Source organism: Taudactylus pleione, unplaced genomic scaffold, assembly GCF_031769625.1.
Source record: "Taudactylus pleione unplaced genomic scaffold, aTauple2 ptg000244l, whole genome shotgun sequence".
Lineage (NCBI taxonomy): Eukaryota > Metazoa > Chordata > Amphibia > Anura > Myobatrachidae > Taudactylus > Taudactylus pleione.
The window spans coordinates 9,196,425-9,210,103 of record NW_028284646.1 but is presented as its reverse complement, the minus strand read 5'-3'; the positions used below and the strand labels follow the sequence as shown (position 1 = coordinate 9,210,103).

General features: G+C 44.4%; 1 protein-coding gene across 1 annotated transcript in view; it reads left to right on the top strand.

Annotated features, from left to right (window-relative positions):
* The window catches only part of DLGAP2 (DLG associated protein 2), a 415,366-nt gene that overhangs the window by 180,496 nt on the left and 221,191 nt on the right, over nt 1-13,679 (top strand). Inside the window, exon 3 of the mRNA XM_088479755.1 lies at nt 10,072-10,280. Within this exon, the coding sequence (XP_088335881.1) occupies nt 10,072-10,280 (209 nt within the window). The remainder of the gene's footprint in view (nt 1-10,071; nt 10,281-13,679) is intronic.

Sequence of the window (13,679 nt, the reverse complement as noted above, 5' to 3'; positions counted from 1 at the left end):
AATATATTGTGGGCAATGGAGGTGATGCCCTTTCAGTGCTGGCGGCCAGCGGCAGGCGCCTCCACTGTCTCCCATAGTTCTGCCCCTGATTGGGCACACTGTTGTGTGGCATAATTATGTATTGGGGACACTGATGTATGACAGAATTATGTATTGGGGCACTGATCTGTGGCATAATTATGTATTAGGGCAATGATCTGTCACATAGTTATTTATTGGGGCACTGATGTGTGGCATGGTTATGTATTGGGACACTGATGTGTGGCATAATTATGTATTGGGGACACTGATGTATGACAGAATTATGTATTGGGGCACTGATCTGTGGCATAATTATGTATTAGGGCAATGATCTGTTGCATAGTTATTTATTGGGACACTGATATGTGGCATAATTATGAATTGGGGGCCCAGCTGTGCGGCATATTGCGTGTCATGAGACTGAAGTGTGGCATAATTATGACTTGGGTCACTGATGTGTGGCATAATTATGAATTAGGGCACTGATGTGTTGTAGAATTATGAATTGGGACATAGCTGTGTGGCATATTATATATTGGGGCACTTATGTGTGGCTTATAATGTCTACAGTGCACATACAAATATTGTTCCCAAGGCTTGGTAAAAAGCATGTGGGTGAGGTTTAATGTAGATGGTTGGGAAGTGTGTATTGGGAGAGCAGGGGTGGTAGGGTGAATCTTTGCCTAGGGTGCCCAGATACCTTGCACCGACACTGGCATCAGCCATGTATTGGCAATCAGCGAATCACAGGCAGTTTGCTTGTGCTGATGTATTGTATATTTTTTGCACATGCCCTCAAGTTCCCATGAATAATGCAGTTTGGGCTGTCTATGTGGCAGTCTGTGTCTGGTTGCAATTATGCAAACACAACTTACTGCCGGGCCTAAATTATTTGCCCCTTACCTGTCCCCTCTCAATAGGTGTATGTGTCATATTCATGCAGTGGCGTCATATTGTATAAATAAAGGATAATAATAATTATTATTATTATTTAGTATATGGACTATTTAACATCAAGCTACTGTACCACTGCAGCTATTAGAAATATTTCTGAAGGTCCATTGCGTACATGACATGGTCATGCTTGTGCAGTACGTAAGTCAGGTCCATACACCACAGTAAAGTGACATGGTAAACTATTGGTATTCTTTTCACTTTATACCAAGACAGGCTCAAGTGTCCCAGCAAGCTTAATAAATAGCCTTAAAACAATATTGCTTATCGCTTCAATATGCGGTAACGAGCAATTACACTTTTAAGGGTGAAAATTGCAAAGGGTCATAAATAGACCCCTTACTATAGTTTGTATCTGTATTTTTTTTTAAGCCTGTTGCCTTTTTCCTTGTTCACTCAGCCTTCACCTTAATGCACCATATATTGCTAGTCTATGCCTGTATTACCAGGTTTTAATTAGGGGTGTGCACCGGCCACTTTTCGTGTTTTGTGTTTTGGATCTGGATCTTTCTTCGTGTTTTGGATCTGGATTGGTTTTGCCAAAACCACCCTTCCGTGTTTTGGGTTCTGGGTTTTGTGTTTTGGATCTGTATTTTTTTTTAAAAAAGCATAAAAACAGCTAAAATCACAGAATTTGTAGTTTTTTCTGCTCCTATGCTATTATTAACCTCAATAACATTAATTTCCACTCATTTCCAGTCTATTCTGAACACCTCACACCTCACAATAGTGTTTTTATGTCCAAAAGGTTGCACCGAGGTAGCTGGATGACTATGCTAAGCGACACGAGTGGACGGCACAAACACGTGACCCATCTAGGCGTGATACTGCAGTGGCAGACAGGATGGCAGTTTGAAAAACTAGGCCCCAAACTGTACATAATGCAAAGAAAAAAAAGAGGTGCAAGATGGAATTGTCCTTGGGCCCTCCCACCCACCCTTATGTTGTATAAACAGGACATGCACACTTTAACAAACCAATCATTTCAGCGCCAGGGTCTGCCACACAACTGTGGCTGAAATGATTGGTTCGTTTGGGCCCCCACAAAACAAGCTGGCAATTAATGTGTCCCTGCACAAACTGGCTCTACGGAGGCAAGATGTCATCCTCATCCTCCTCATCCACCGATTCCTCACCTTCTTCAGTGTGTACATCCTCATCCTCACAAAGTATTAACTCGTCCCCACTTGAATCCACCACCACAGGTCCCTCTATACGTTCTGGAGGCTGGTCTCCCTGGAAGAGCTGATAATTCACTTTGATGAACATCATCTTCTCCACATTCTGTGGAAGCAACCTCCTACGCCTTTCGCTGACAAGGTTCCCGGCTGCACTAAACACTCTTTCGGAGTACACACTGGAGGGGGGGCAACTCAGGTAAAATAGAGCCAGTTTGTACAGGGGCCTCCAAATTGCCTCTTTTTCCTGCCAGTACTGGTATGGACTGTCTGACATGCCTACTTGGATGCTGTCACCGATGTAATCCTCCACCATTCTGTCAATGGTGACAGTATCATATGCAGTGACAGTAGACATGTCAGAAATTGTTGCCAGGTCCTTCAGTCTGGACCAGATGTCCAAACTTGGTCCTGCCTGCCCTGCATCACCGTCAGCGGGTTGCTTAGGATACCTAAGTTTTTTCCTGGCAGCCCCAGTTGCGGGAGAAAATGAAGAAGGAGCTGTTGACGTGTCACGTTCCGCATCAGCTGACAGTGTGTTCCCCAGCAGGTCTTTGCACCTCTGCAGGCTTGTGTCGGCTGGAAAGAGAGACACCACATAGACTTTAAATCTAGGATCGAGCACGGTGGCCAAAATGTAGTGGTCTGATTTCAACAGATTGACCACCCTGGAATCCTGGCAAAGCGAATGAAGGGCTTCATCCACAAGTCCCACATGCCGAGCGGAATCGCTCCGTCTTAGCTCCTCCTTCACTTTCTCCAGCTGCTTCTGCAAAAGCCTGATGAGGGGAATGACCTGACTCAAGCTGGCAGTGTCTGAACTGACTTCACGTGTGGCAAGTTCGAAGGGCTGGAGAACCTTGCACAACACGGAAATCATTCTCCACTGCGCTTGAGTCAGGTGCATACCCCCTCCTTTGCCTATGTCATAGGTGGATGTATAGGCTTGAATGGCCTTTTGCTGCTCCTCCATCCTCTGAAGCATATAGAGGGTTGAGTTCCACCGCGTCACAACCTCTTGCTTCAGGTGATGGCGGGGCAGGTTCAAGAGTGTTTGCTGGTGCTCCAGTCTTCGGCACGCAGTCGCTGAATGGCGAAAGTGGCCTGAAATTTTTCGGGCCACCCAAAGGGTCTCATGCACGCCCCTGTCGCTTTTCAGAAAATTCTGCACCACCAAGTTTATTGTGTGAGCAAAACATGGGACGTGCTGGAATTTGCCCAGATGTAATGCCCGCACAATATTGGTGGCGTTGTCAGATATCACAAATCCCCAGGAGAGTCTAAGTGGGGTAAGCCACTGGGCGATGATTTCCCTCAGTTTCTCTAAGAGGTTGTCGGCGGTGTGCCTCTTACTGAAACCGATGATACACAGCGTAGCCTGCCTTGGAACGAGCTGGCGTTTCTGAGATGCTGCGACTGGTGACGCTGCTGCTGTTGCTGCGTAAGGTGATACATCTACCCAGTGGGCTGTCACAGTCATATAGTCCTTAGTCTGCCCTGTTCCACTTGTCCACATGTCCGTGGTTAAGTGGACATTGGGTACAACGGCATTTTTCAGGACACTGAGGACACTTTTTCTGACATTTCTGTACAGTCTCGGTATCGCCTGCCTAGTGAAGTGGAATCTAGACGGGATTTGGAACTGGGGACACACTACCTCCATCAATTGTCTAAATCCCACTGCACTAATGGCGGATACCGGACGCACGTCTAACACCAACATAGCAGTCAAGGCCTCAGTTATACGTTTTGCTTCAGGATGACTGCTGTCGTACTTCATCCTCCTCGCTAAGGACTGTTGGAGGGTCAATTGTTTAGTAAAAGTAGTGGTGTTCCTACTTCCTCTCTGGGATGATGAACGACTCCCAGCAGCAGCAACAGCAGCAGCGGCAGCAGGAGGCGTAGCAATGCAGGATCCTCCGGAGGAATCCGGGATAGGAGAGTCAGTCATGCCAGTGACATGGCCTGCAGGACTACTTCCGATCCTGACTAAGGAGGAAATTGACGAGGAGGGAGTTGACGGTGTGGTTTGCAGGCGCTTGGATACAACAGGACAACGGGATTTAGGTGTCCCTGGACTGCTTACGGTCTTAGCCAAAGTTTCTGAACTTGACAGTAACTTATTATGAACGCGCTGCAGGTGCCGTATAAGGGAGGATGTTCCTAGGTGGTTAACGTCCCTACCCCTACTTATTCCACCTTTACATAAGGTACATATGGCAAGACAGTTGTTGTCCGGATTTGGATAGAAATATTGCCAGACCAAAGAGGTGGAATGTTTGGTCTTCTGCCCAGGCATGACCGTGATGGGCTTTTTCATCCCACGGACAACAACTGTCTCCCCCGGAGCCTGATTTAAACAAACCACATCACCATCAGAATCCTCCTTGCCAACTTCCTCCTCAGCGCCAGCTACACCAGTATCCTCATCCTGTTGTACTTCAACAGTGACATCTTCAATTTGCATATCAGCAAGTGGACTGTGGGTGCTCCTTTCAGCACTTGCAGGGGGCGTGCAAATGGTGGAAGAGCCACCTCTTCCCGTCCAGTGCTGGGAAGGTCGGGCATCGCAACCACCACCACACTTGGACTCTCCTTGGGGATTTGTGATATCTTCTTAGAAAGCACAGTTCTTCGCTGTGCTTTTGCCAGCTTAACTCTTTTGATTTTTTTAGTGGGAGGAGGGCTTCCATCGTCATGTGAAGCTGAACCACTAGTCATGAACATACTAGGGATCGACCTTAGCCGTTCCTTGCCACTCCGTGTTGTAAATGGCATATTGGCAAGTTTACGTTTATCTTCAGCTGATTTAAATGTTTTTTTCAAGGTAATTTTCCTGAACTTTGTCATTTGGGATTGTATGTGCCCTCTATTATGACATTGGGCATCGGCCTTGGCAGACGACGTTGATGGCATGTTATCGTCTATGTCATGACTAGTGGCAGCAGCTTCAGCACTAGGAGGAAGTGGTTCTTGATCTTTCTCGATTTTATTTTTATCGGAGAAAGTTTGGTCCTCCATTTATGTTATATCGATTTGATATATACGTGCGGCTAAACACAGAAAATATTTCTTTATTTTTGCTGGAGAGTAGTGCACTTTGTGGGTTACACCAGCCTTTAAGAAATGAGCCAGCCGGCTCTTTACTTATGGGACACAGGCGCACGCTTGACGCTGCTCCTTTGTTGATGCACGTGCGGCTACTGCGCACACAATTCACAAACACAGAAAATTATTATTTTTTGGTTTGGACTGGAGTGTACTTTGGGGGTTACAGCATCCTTTAACGGTCAAGCCAGCCGGCCCTTTACTTATGACACAGGCGCACGCTTGGCACTACTTTGTTGATGCACGTGCAGCTACTGCGCACACAATTCACAAACACAGAAAATATATATTTTTTTGGTTTGGACTGGAGTGTACTTTGGGGGTTACAGCACCCTTTAACGGTCAAGCCAGCCGGCCCTTTACTTATGACACAGGCGCACGCTTGGCACTACTTTGTTGATGCACGTGCGGCTACTGCGCACACAATTCACAAACACAGAAAATATATATTTTTTTGGTTTGGACTGGAGTGTACTTTGGGGGTTACAGCACCCTTTAATGGTCAAGCCAGCCGGCCCTTTACTTATGACACAGGCGCACGCTTGGCACTACTTTGTTGATGCACGTGCGGCTACTGCGCACACAATTCACAAACACAGAAAATAATTTTTTTTTTGGTTTGGACTGGAGTGTACTTTGGGGGTTACAGCAACCTTTAACGGTCAAGCCAGCCGGCCCTTTACTTATGACACAGGCGCACGCTTGGCACTACTTTGTCGATGCACGTGCGGCTACTGCGCACACAATTCACAAACACAGATAATATATATTTTTTTGGTTTGGACTCTAGTGTACTTTGGGGGTTACAGCACCCTTTAACAGTCAAGCCAGCCGGCCCTTTACTTATGACACAGGCGCACGCTTGGCACTACTTTGTTGATGCACGTGCGGCTACTGCGCACACAATTCACAAACACAGAAAATATATATTTTTTTGGTTTGGACTGGAGTGTACTTTGGGGGTTACAGCACCCTTTAACGGTCAAGCCAGCCGGCCCTTTACTTATTTATGACACAGGCGCACGCTTGGCACTACTTTGTTGATGCACGTGCGGCTACTGCGCACACAATTCACAAACACAGAAAATATATATATTTTTGGTTTGGACTGGAGTGTACTTTGGGGGTTACAGCACCCTTTAACGGTCAAGCCAGCCGGCCCTTTACTTATGACACAGGTGCATGCTTGGCACTACTTTGTTGATGCACGTGCGGCTACTGCGCACAAAATTCACAAACACAGAAAATTATTTTTTTTTGGTTTGGACTGGAGTGTACTTTGGGGGTTACAGCACCCTTTAACGGTCAAGCCAGCCGGCCCTTTACTTATGACACAGGCGCCCGCTTGGCACTACTTTGTTGATGCACGTGCAGCTACTGCGCACACAATTCACAAACACAGAAAATATATATTTTTTTGGTTTGGACTGGAGTGTACTTTGGGGGTTACAGCACCCTTTAACGGTCAAGCCAGCCGGCCCTTTACTTATGACACAGGCGCACGCTTGGCACTACTTTGTTGATGCACGTGCGGCTACTGCGCACACAATTCACAAACACAGAAAATATATATTTTTTTGGTTTGGACTGGAGTGTACTTTGGGGGTTACAGCACCCTTTAACGGTCAAGCCAGCCGGCCCTTTACTTATGACACAGGCGCACGCTTGGCACTACTTTGTTGATGCACGTGCGGCTACTGCGCACACAATTCACAAACACAGAAAATAATTTTTTTTTTGGTTTGGACTGGAGTGTACTTTGGGGGTTACAGCAACCTTTAACGGTCAAGCCAGCCGGCCCTTTACTTATGACACAGGCGCACGCTTGGCACTACTTTGTCGATGCACGTGCGGCTACTGCGCACACAATTCACAAACACAGATAATATATATTTTTTTGGTTTGGACTCTAGTGTACTTTGGGGGTTACAGCACCCTTTAACAGTCAAGCCAGCCGGCCCTTTACTTATGACACAGGCGCACGCTTGGCACTACTTTGTTGATGCACGTGCGGCTACTGCGCACACAATTCACAAACACAGAAAATATATATTTTTTTGGTTTGGACTGGAGTGTACTTTGGGGGTTACAGCACCCTTTAACGGTCAAGCCAGCCGGCCCTTTACTTATTTATGACACAGGCGCATGCTTGGCACTACTTTGTTGATGCACGTGCGGCTACTGCGCACACAATTCACAAACACAGAAAATATATATATTTTTGGTTTGGACTGGAGTGTACTTTGGGGGTTACAGCACCCTTTAACGGTCAAGCCAGCCGGCCCTTTACTTATGACACAGGTGCACGCTTGGCACTACTTTGTTGATGCACGTGCGGCTACTGCGCACACAATTCACAAACACAGAAAATATATATATTTTGGGTTTGGACTGGAGTGTACTTTGGGGGTTACAGCACCCTTTAACGGTCAAGCCAGCCGGCCCTTTACTTATGACACAGGCGCCCGCTTGGCACTACTTTGTTGATGCACGTGCGGCTACTGCGCACACAATTCACAAACACAGAAAATAATTTTTTTTTTGGTTTGGACTGGAGTGTACTTTGGGGGTTACAGCACCCTTTAACGGTCAAGCCAGCCGGCCCTTTACTTATGACACAGGCGCACGCTTGGCACTACTTTGTTGATGCACGTGCAGCTACTGCGCACACAATTCACAAACACAGAAAATTTTTTTTTTTTTGGTTTGGACTGGAGTGTACTTTGGGGGTTACAGCACCCTTTAACGGTCAAGCCAGCCGGCCCTTTACTTATGACACAGGCGCACGCTTGGCACTACTTTGTTGATGCACGTGCGGCTACTGCGCACACAATTCACAAACACAGAAAATAAATTTTTTTTTTGGTTTGGACTGGAGTGTACTTTGGGGGTTACAGCACCCTTTAACGGTCAAGCCAGCCGGCCCTTTACTTATGACACAGGCGCACGCTCGGCACTACTTTGTTGATGCACATGCGGCTACTGCGCACACAATTCACAAACACAGAAAATATATTATTTTTTTAGCACTTGGGGGGAGCACCCCTGATGGACAGAGCACCCCCTGGACAACACTACAGCACCCCTTTAAGACTGGGACACTGCACAGGACTTTGGAGTGGACACAGCCCCTATGGAGAACTGACTGCACAACACAGTCCAGCCAGCCCCTATGGACTTTGAAGTAGTGGACACAGCCCCTATTAACAACAGCAGCACAGCACAACACAGCCAGCCCCTATGGACTTTGAAGTAGTGGACAACAGCAGCACTACACTACACTACACTACACAGCCCAGAGAGCCCTAACTCCCACCCTCCCTCTTCACTGTCCACAGCCGAGTGAGAAAATGGCGCCGACGCGGGTACCTTATATAGGATCCAAAACCCGCGAGACTCGGAAGGCGGGATGATGACGTTTTGCCTCGATTTCAGATCCGAGTCAGGCGGGAAAAGTCGAGCCTGACTCGGATCGGACTCGGATCGGGGGGGCTCGGGGGGGTTCGGATTTCAGAAATCCGAACCCGCTCACCCCTAGTTTTAATACAATGTTAAGAGAAGTTTTTGAAAGAAAAGTTCATGTGTGCTGTATTCCTACATTCTGACTGGTTTATTATTATTTTGAAAACTTTGCATGTACCTTTTTTCGGCTTGAAATTCACAAACTGGCTCGTAGCTACAATATAGAAATCACTGAAATCTGAAACTTGTAGAAAAAGGTTTTCATCTGTAAACCCACACATAATTGGTGGGTTGGACTGTAGTAAAGGTATTGATTATTTTACTAAAAATATCCAGGAAGTACCTATTGCATTGTGTATATTGTATACACTGAAGATGTGTAGTCTCTTGCAGTTCTCATGCAAGTAAAGCTTTTTCAACATATTGAGTTGCTTAGCAACTGACAATTGCTTGCAGAAACAACATGCTATTTTTTCCAGTTTGATAGTACAATAGACTTGTTTATAGTACTTACATACAGTATATAAAGCCTAGAAGAAAAAAGTTCAAAGACAGAAAAGAAAATATTTTAGAGGTGGCTACAGCAGATATTGATACTTTATATTCACTAATTCTGTAGTAGATTTTATTACAACGGGAAAAGAAGTACAGGTTGTGTCTCCCATATCCAAAATGCTTGGGACCAGGGTTACTTTGGATATCGGAATATTCCGTATTTTGGAATATTTGTATAACATATTGAAATGTCTTAGGAATAGGGCCCAAATCTAAACACAGAATACATTTATGATCCATATACACCTTACACACAGCCTGAAGGTAATTTTATACAATATTTTCAATAATTTTGTGGCTCATACAAAGTTTGTGTACATACATGAAATTCATTTATGTATCATATACACCTTATACACACAGCCTATAGATAATTTTATACTTTACTTTTTAAAACTTTGTGCCTTAAACAAAGTTTGTGTACATTGAACCATCAAAAAGCAAATGTTTCACTATCTCAGTTATGCTAAAATATTCCGTATTTCGGGAATATTCTGTATTTCGGAATATTTGGATATGGGAGACTCAACCTGTACTTACTATATTGTATATACAGTTTTTTCACTGGAAATGCCTAAAAAAAAATCTGATTTCTTTTTTTACAAATTTTTTTTCTTAATCATTTAAAAATTAATAACAAACACAGAACCAATGTGAGGAATGTATTGTCATCAAATGAGAAGGTGCTTTATAGGTTCCTTTACAGCACTATCAGCTACATTTAGTTATTGTTGATAAAAAAATACTTTATATAAATGCATCTATAATGTGATTATATGTGACATGTTAATAGGTACCTCAAGATGAGTGGGGAGGATATCCCTCTGGGAGTAAGGATGAGGAGATTCCCTGTCGAAGAATGAGAAGTGGGAGTTATATAAAAGCCATGGAGGAGGACAGTGGAGATTCGGATACAAGTCCAAAAACATCCCCTAAAATATCAGCAAGACCTGAACCTTTGTTGAAATCAATAGTACAGCGTTCACATGGAGAGGTTCAAAAGTAAGTTCCTGAACATTGAAAGTACTGTTTGTATGTTATTGTACTCGCCGGACATATACACTCACAAATTAAAATGGAGTTTTGGGTATAGTGTCATAACTACAACATGGTACACAAAGATGTCTTACCTGCGGTCCGGCGTTCATGATATCCGATGACTTTACAATATCTAATTTCTCCCATACTTGATTTGTCAGCCTTGGTGTTATTATCTCCTACCTTAGACTGTAGTTTGCAATTTCCAAATGATTTATTGCTTTTTCCCCCCTATAACATTTTCTTACTGTAGTTACAAATCATGGACCAATACCCCAAACATGCATATTGCAGCAGGTTGATATGTAGGTGATCAAATGTTTGGTGTTTGGTGCCAATGTGTATTATTGATACCCCTAAATCTCTATACCTAAATTTCACTATTTAGCGCTGCAAGTCGCATAGGAAATAATTGCTTTCCAATCCAATTGTGGTTCCAAAGCACAAAAATTTGTAATGTTCAATGAAAAGTATAATGCTCTGTGATCTAGACAATTAGCACAAAAAGCAAGTAAATACAAAGGTATAAGCCGATACATACGCGTGCGCATTGGTCCCAGTATACAGTCGTCTATCCAGAAGCCTGTGGTCATCCAAGAAGAGTGGCTGTATACTATAATCAGTACTCAGGTTATATACCTTACAGAACATAGAAACTAGTTGACAGATTTCCATTGGGTCTTGCTCCTGGACATTCTGGTACGATGCAGGTCATAGGTCAGTTCATACAGCATCACTGGGGGTATGTCCCAGTTCCTCAGACGTTGCTTTGTGTGGTTTTCCCGCCGAAGAACTGGTTTAAGCTAGTCAAAAGACACTACATACAGATATACATTCTAACCACTAATTTCCAATAATTCATAACTTGCAGATGCAGGATGCGATCTCCTTGCCGATAGAACCGGAGATCTGCAAATAAACAGTGATTTAGAATGGTACCAAACATGACATGTCTACTAGTTTATGTACCTTAAATATCATATACATTACATTTCACAACATATTAGCTTTTAAAACCTCTAATATCAAGCTTAATGTGAGGGAACCTTTTTATTAGTGCGTGCATGTGTTAGAGTGAGAATATTGTGTACTTTCGCTAGTATGCGTTGTGCCTCTATGTGTTTTGTGCTTTGATGTACAGCACAACTGTGCGTTGTGCGTATTGTATATTTTATATGTGTTATCTAATGTGCGTATAGGTTTTGATAGGACTTTCAACAATATGCAGTAGCAAAGCAGACGCACGATAAAAATAACCAAATATAGCATCGTACACAATGGTATTGTGCTGACGACGCATAGTCAGATATTAATTTACACGATTTGGTCTCAGCCAATCATCCGGCTTCGACAGTATAATAAAATAAAATGCCTGGTGGGAATAGTCAGGGGAAAAAGGCTGTAACCTATGCCAAAAGAAGCAGTTTTTGGAGTTGTTGTAAATACTAAATTTTCACATGCTTTCTATATATAAAGCATATCAGTAGCCCACTTATGCTTATGCTTAGATTTCAACAAATTGTCATTGGATAGTCCAAGACTGTCTGTGCAATAGACCCTACACTTTTATTGGCTGTGAAATCTTTCGGCCGGCACTAATCCTCAATGCGTCTCATTCCTTTACTCTGTCTCCAAATATATATACAAAGTTAATGGTTATGTGCAAAAAGTCTATAAGATAAACATAGGGCCACAGTCCAGCTTTCAGTTATGTTAGTGCAGCTCCTCCTATTCTACTTCCAGGCACAATCAATGGAACATGTAAGGAAAAACAAATGGAGAACGCACAAGACATGTAAGTCAAGATAACAATTCAAGCGATCAGCAGAAATCAGCGTAACCTCAGAGCGTCAGCAGTAGTGTCTCCGGATAACAGCATGCAAAGAGTGTCTCCTGTGTATACAATATACATATATAAAATTGTGTATATATATATATATATATATATATATATATAGTAGTTTTGACTAGTGTTCACCTATCAGGGTGTGCTTGCACTAGTAGAGAACGGAAGTCGAACAGGACGGAAGGGACTTTCATAGAACAACAGCGGGTAAGAAGGAGACATATCAGAGATGCTTGGTGCCGCTCTCTGAAAATGCCTGACCACTTCCCATCTTACACCAAGAATTTAACTACTCTGCCGGCTGGTAACATACTGACAATATTAATAACATTATGAACTGTGACTACTTGTACAAAATCTTTATGCATTTTATGTGATTTAAATAAACACTGATCAGTAAATACATTTTTGTAAGCATGTGTGTCCATCTAATGAATATATTAGATAAGTGGATTCAATTCAGTCATATCCCACCCTTCAGGTCAGATAACAAAAAGTAGACAGTTACTCTAATTATTTTGTAGCTTTACTTACTGCACAAAAAGACACCCATAGAAACTCAAGTTTTATACAAATGTAAAAAACATAAAATTTCTTGTAGCAAAGTGCATGTCACGGCCCGCTCTGGAGGTCCACGGGGGTCCGGGAATTACCTGTCTGGGTGCTCTGGCAGTGTCCATCTGGTGGGGGTGCAGGCTGCTGGCGGTTAGCGCGGTGTGTCTGCAGGTCCCTGAGAGGCAGTCCTGATTCTCTGGCATGTTGGAGCTGCTGTGGCTGGACGCTGCCAGGTGCTGGGTGCCGCCATCTTGGATTTGGTGACATGTCAGGAAGGAGCCAATCCAGACTGAATGATTCACAATGGGCTCTGACTATGTATACAATAGTCTGCTATGTATAATACACGTTTTTTGCTAGCTTTCGCTAGGCTTTTCTGAGTTGACCCCTCTGATTGCCCCCTCTATAGCTCTCACTGCCAGTCTGTTCCATATCACACTGACTCACTGCCCTCTCACAGCAATCACTTACTCAGCACACTGACCTCCATCCCAGCTCACTTATTGCCCCTCTATAGCACATCGAGCCCCCACAGCACACACACTGACCCAGTTACTGCCCACTTCGCCAGCACCACATACTGCCCCCTTCACTGCCTGTCTCACAGCACAGAACCCCTCTCTGCACAGACCCCTTTCACATCTGAGCAGCCCTCTACTCACAGCACAGTCCACTCTCCCCTCTCAGCACAAACCCTCTTCCTTCACAGCACAGAGCCCCTCTCCCCTCAAAGCACCTCTCTCCTCACAGCACAGGCTCCCTCCCCTCACAGCACAGATCCCCCCTCTCACCACAGACCCCCCCCCTCTGCCTGCTCAGCACAGTTCCCCCATCTGCCCATTCAGCACAGTTCCCACATCTGCCCTCTCAGCACAACCCCCCCCTGCCCTTTCAGCACAGACCCCCCTCTGCCCTCACAGCACAGAACCCCTTCTGCCCTCACAGCACAGGGCTCCCAGAGC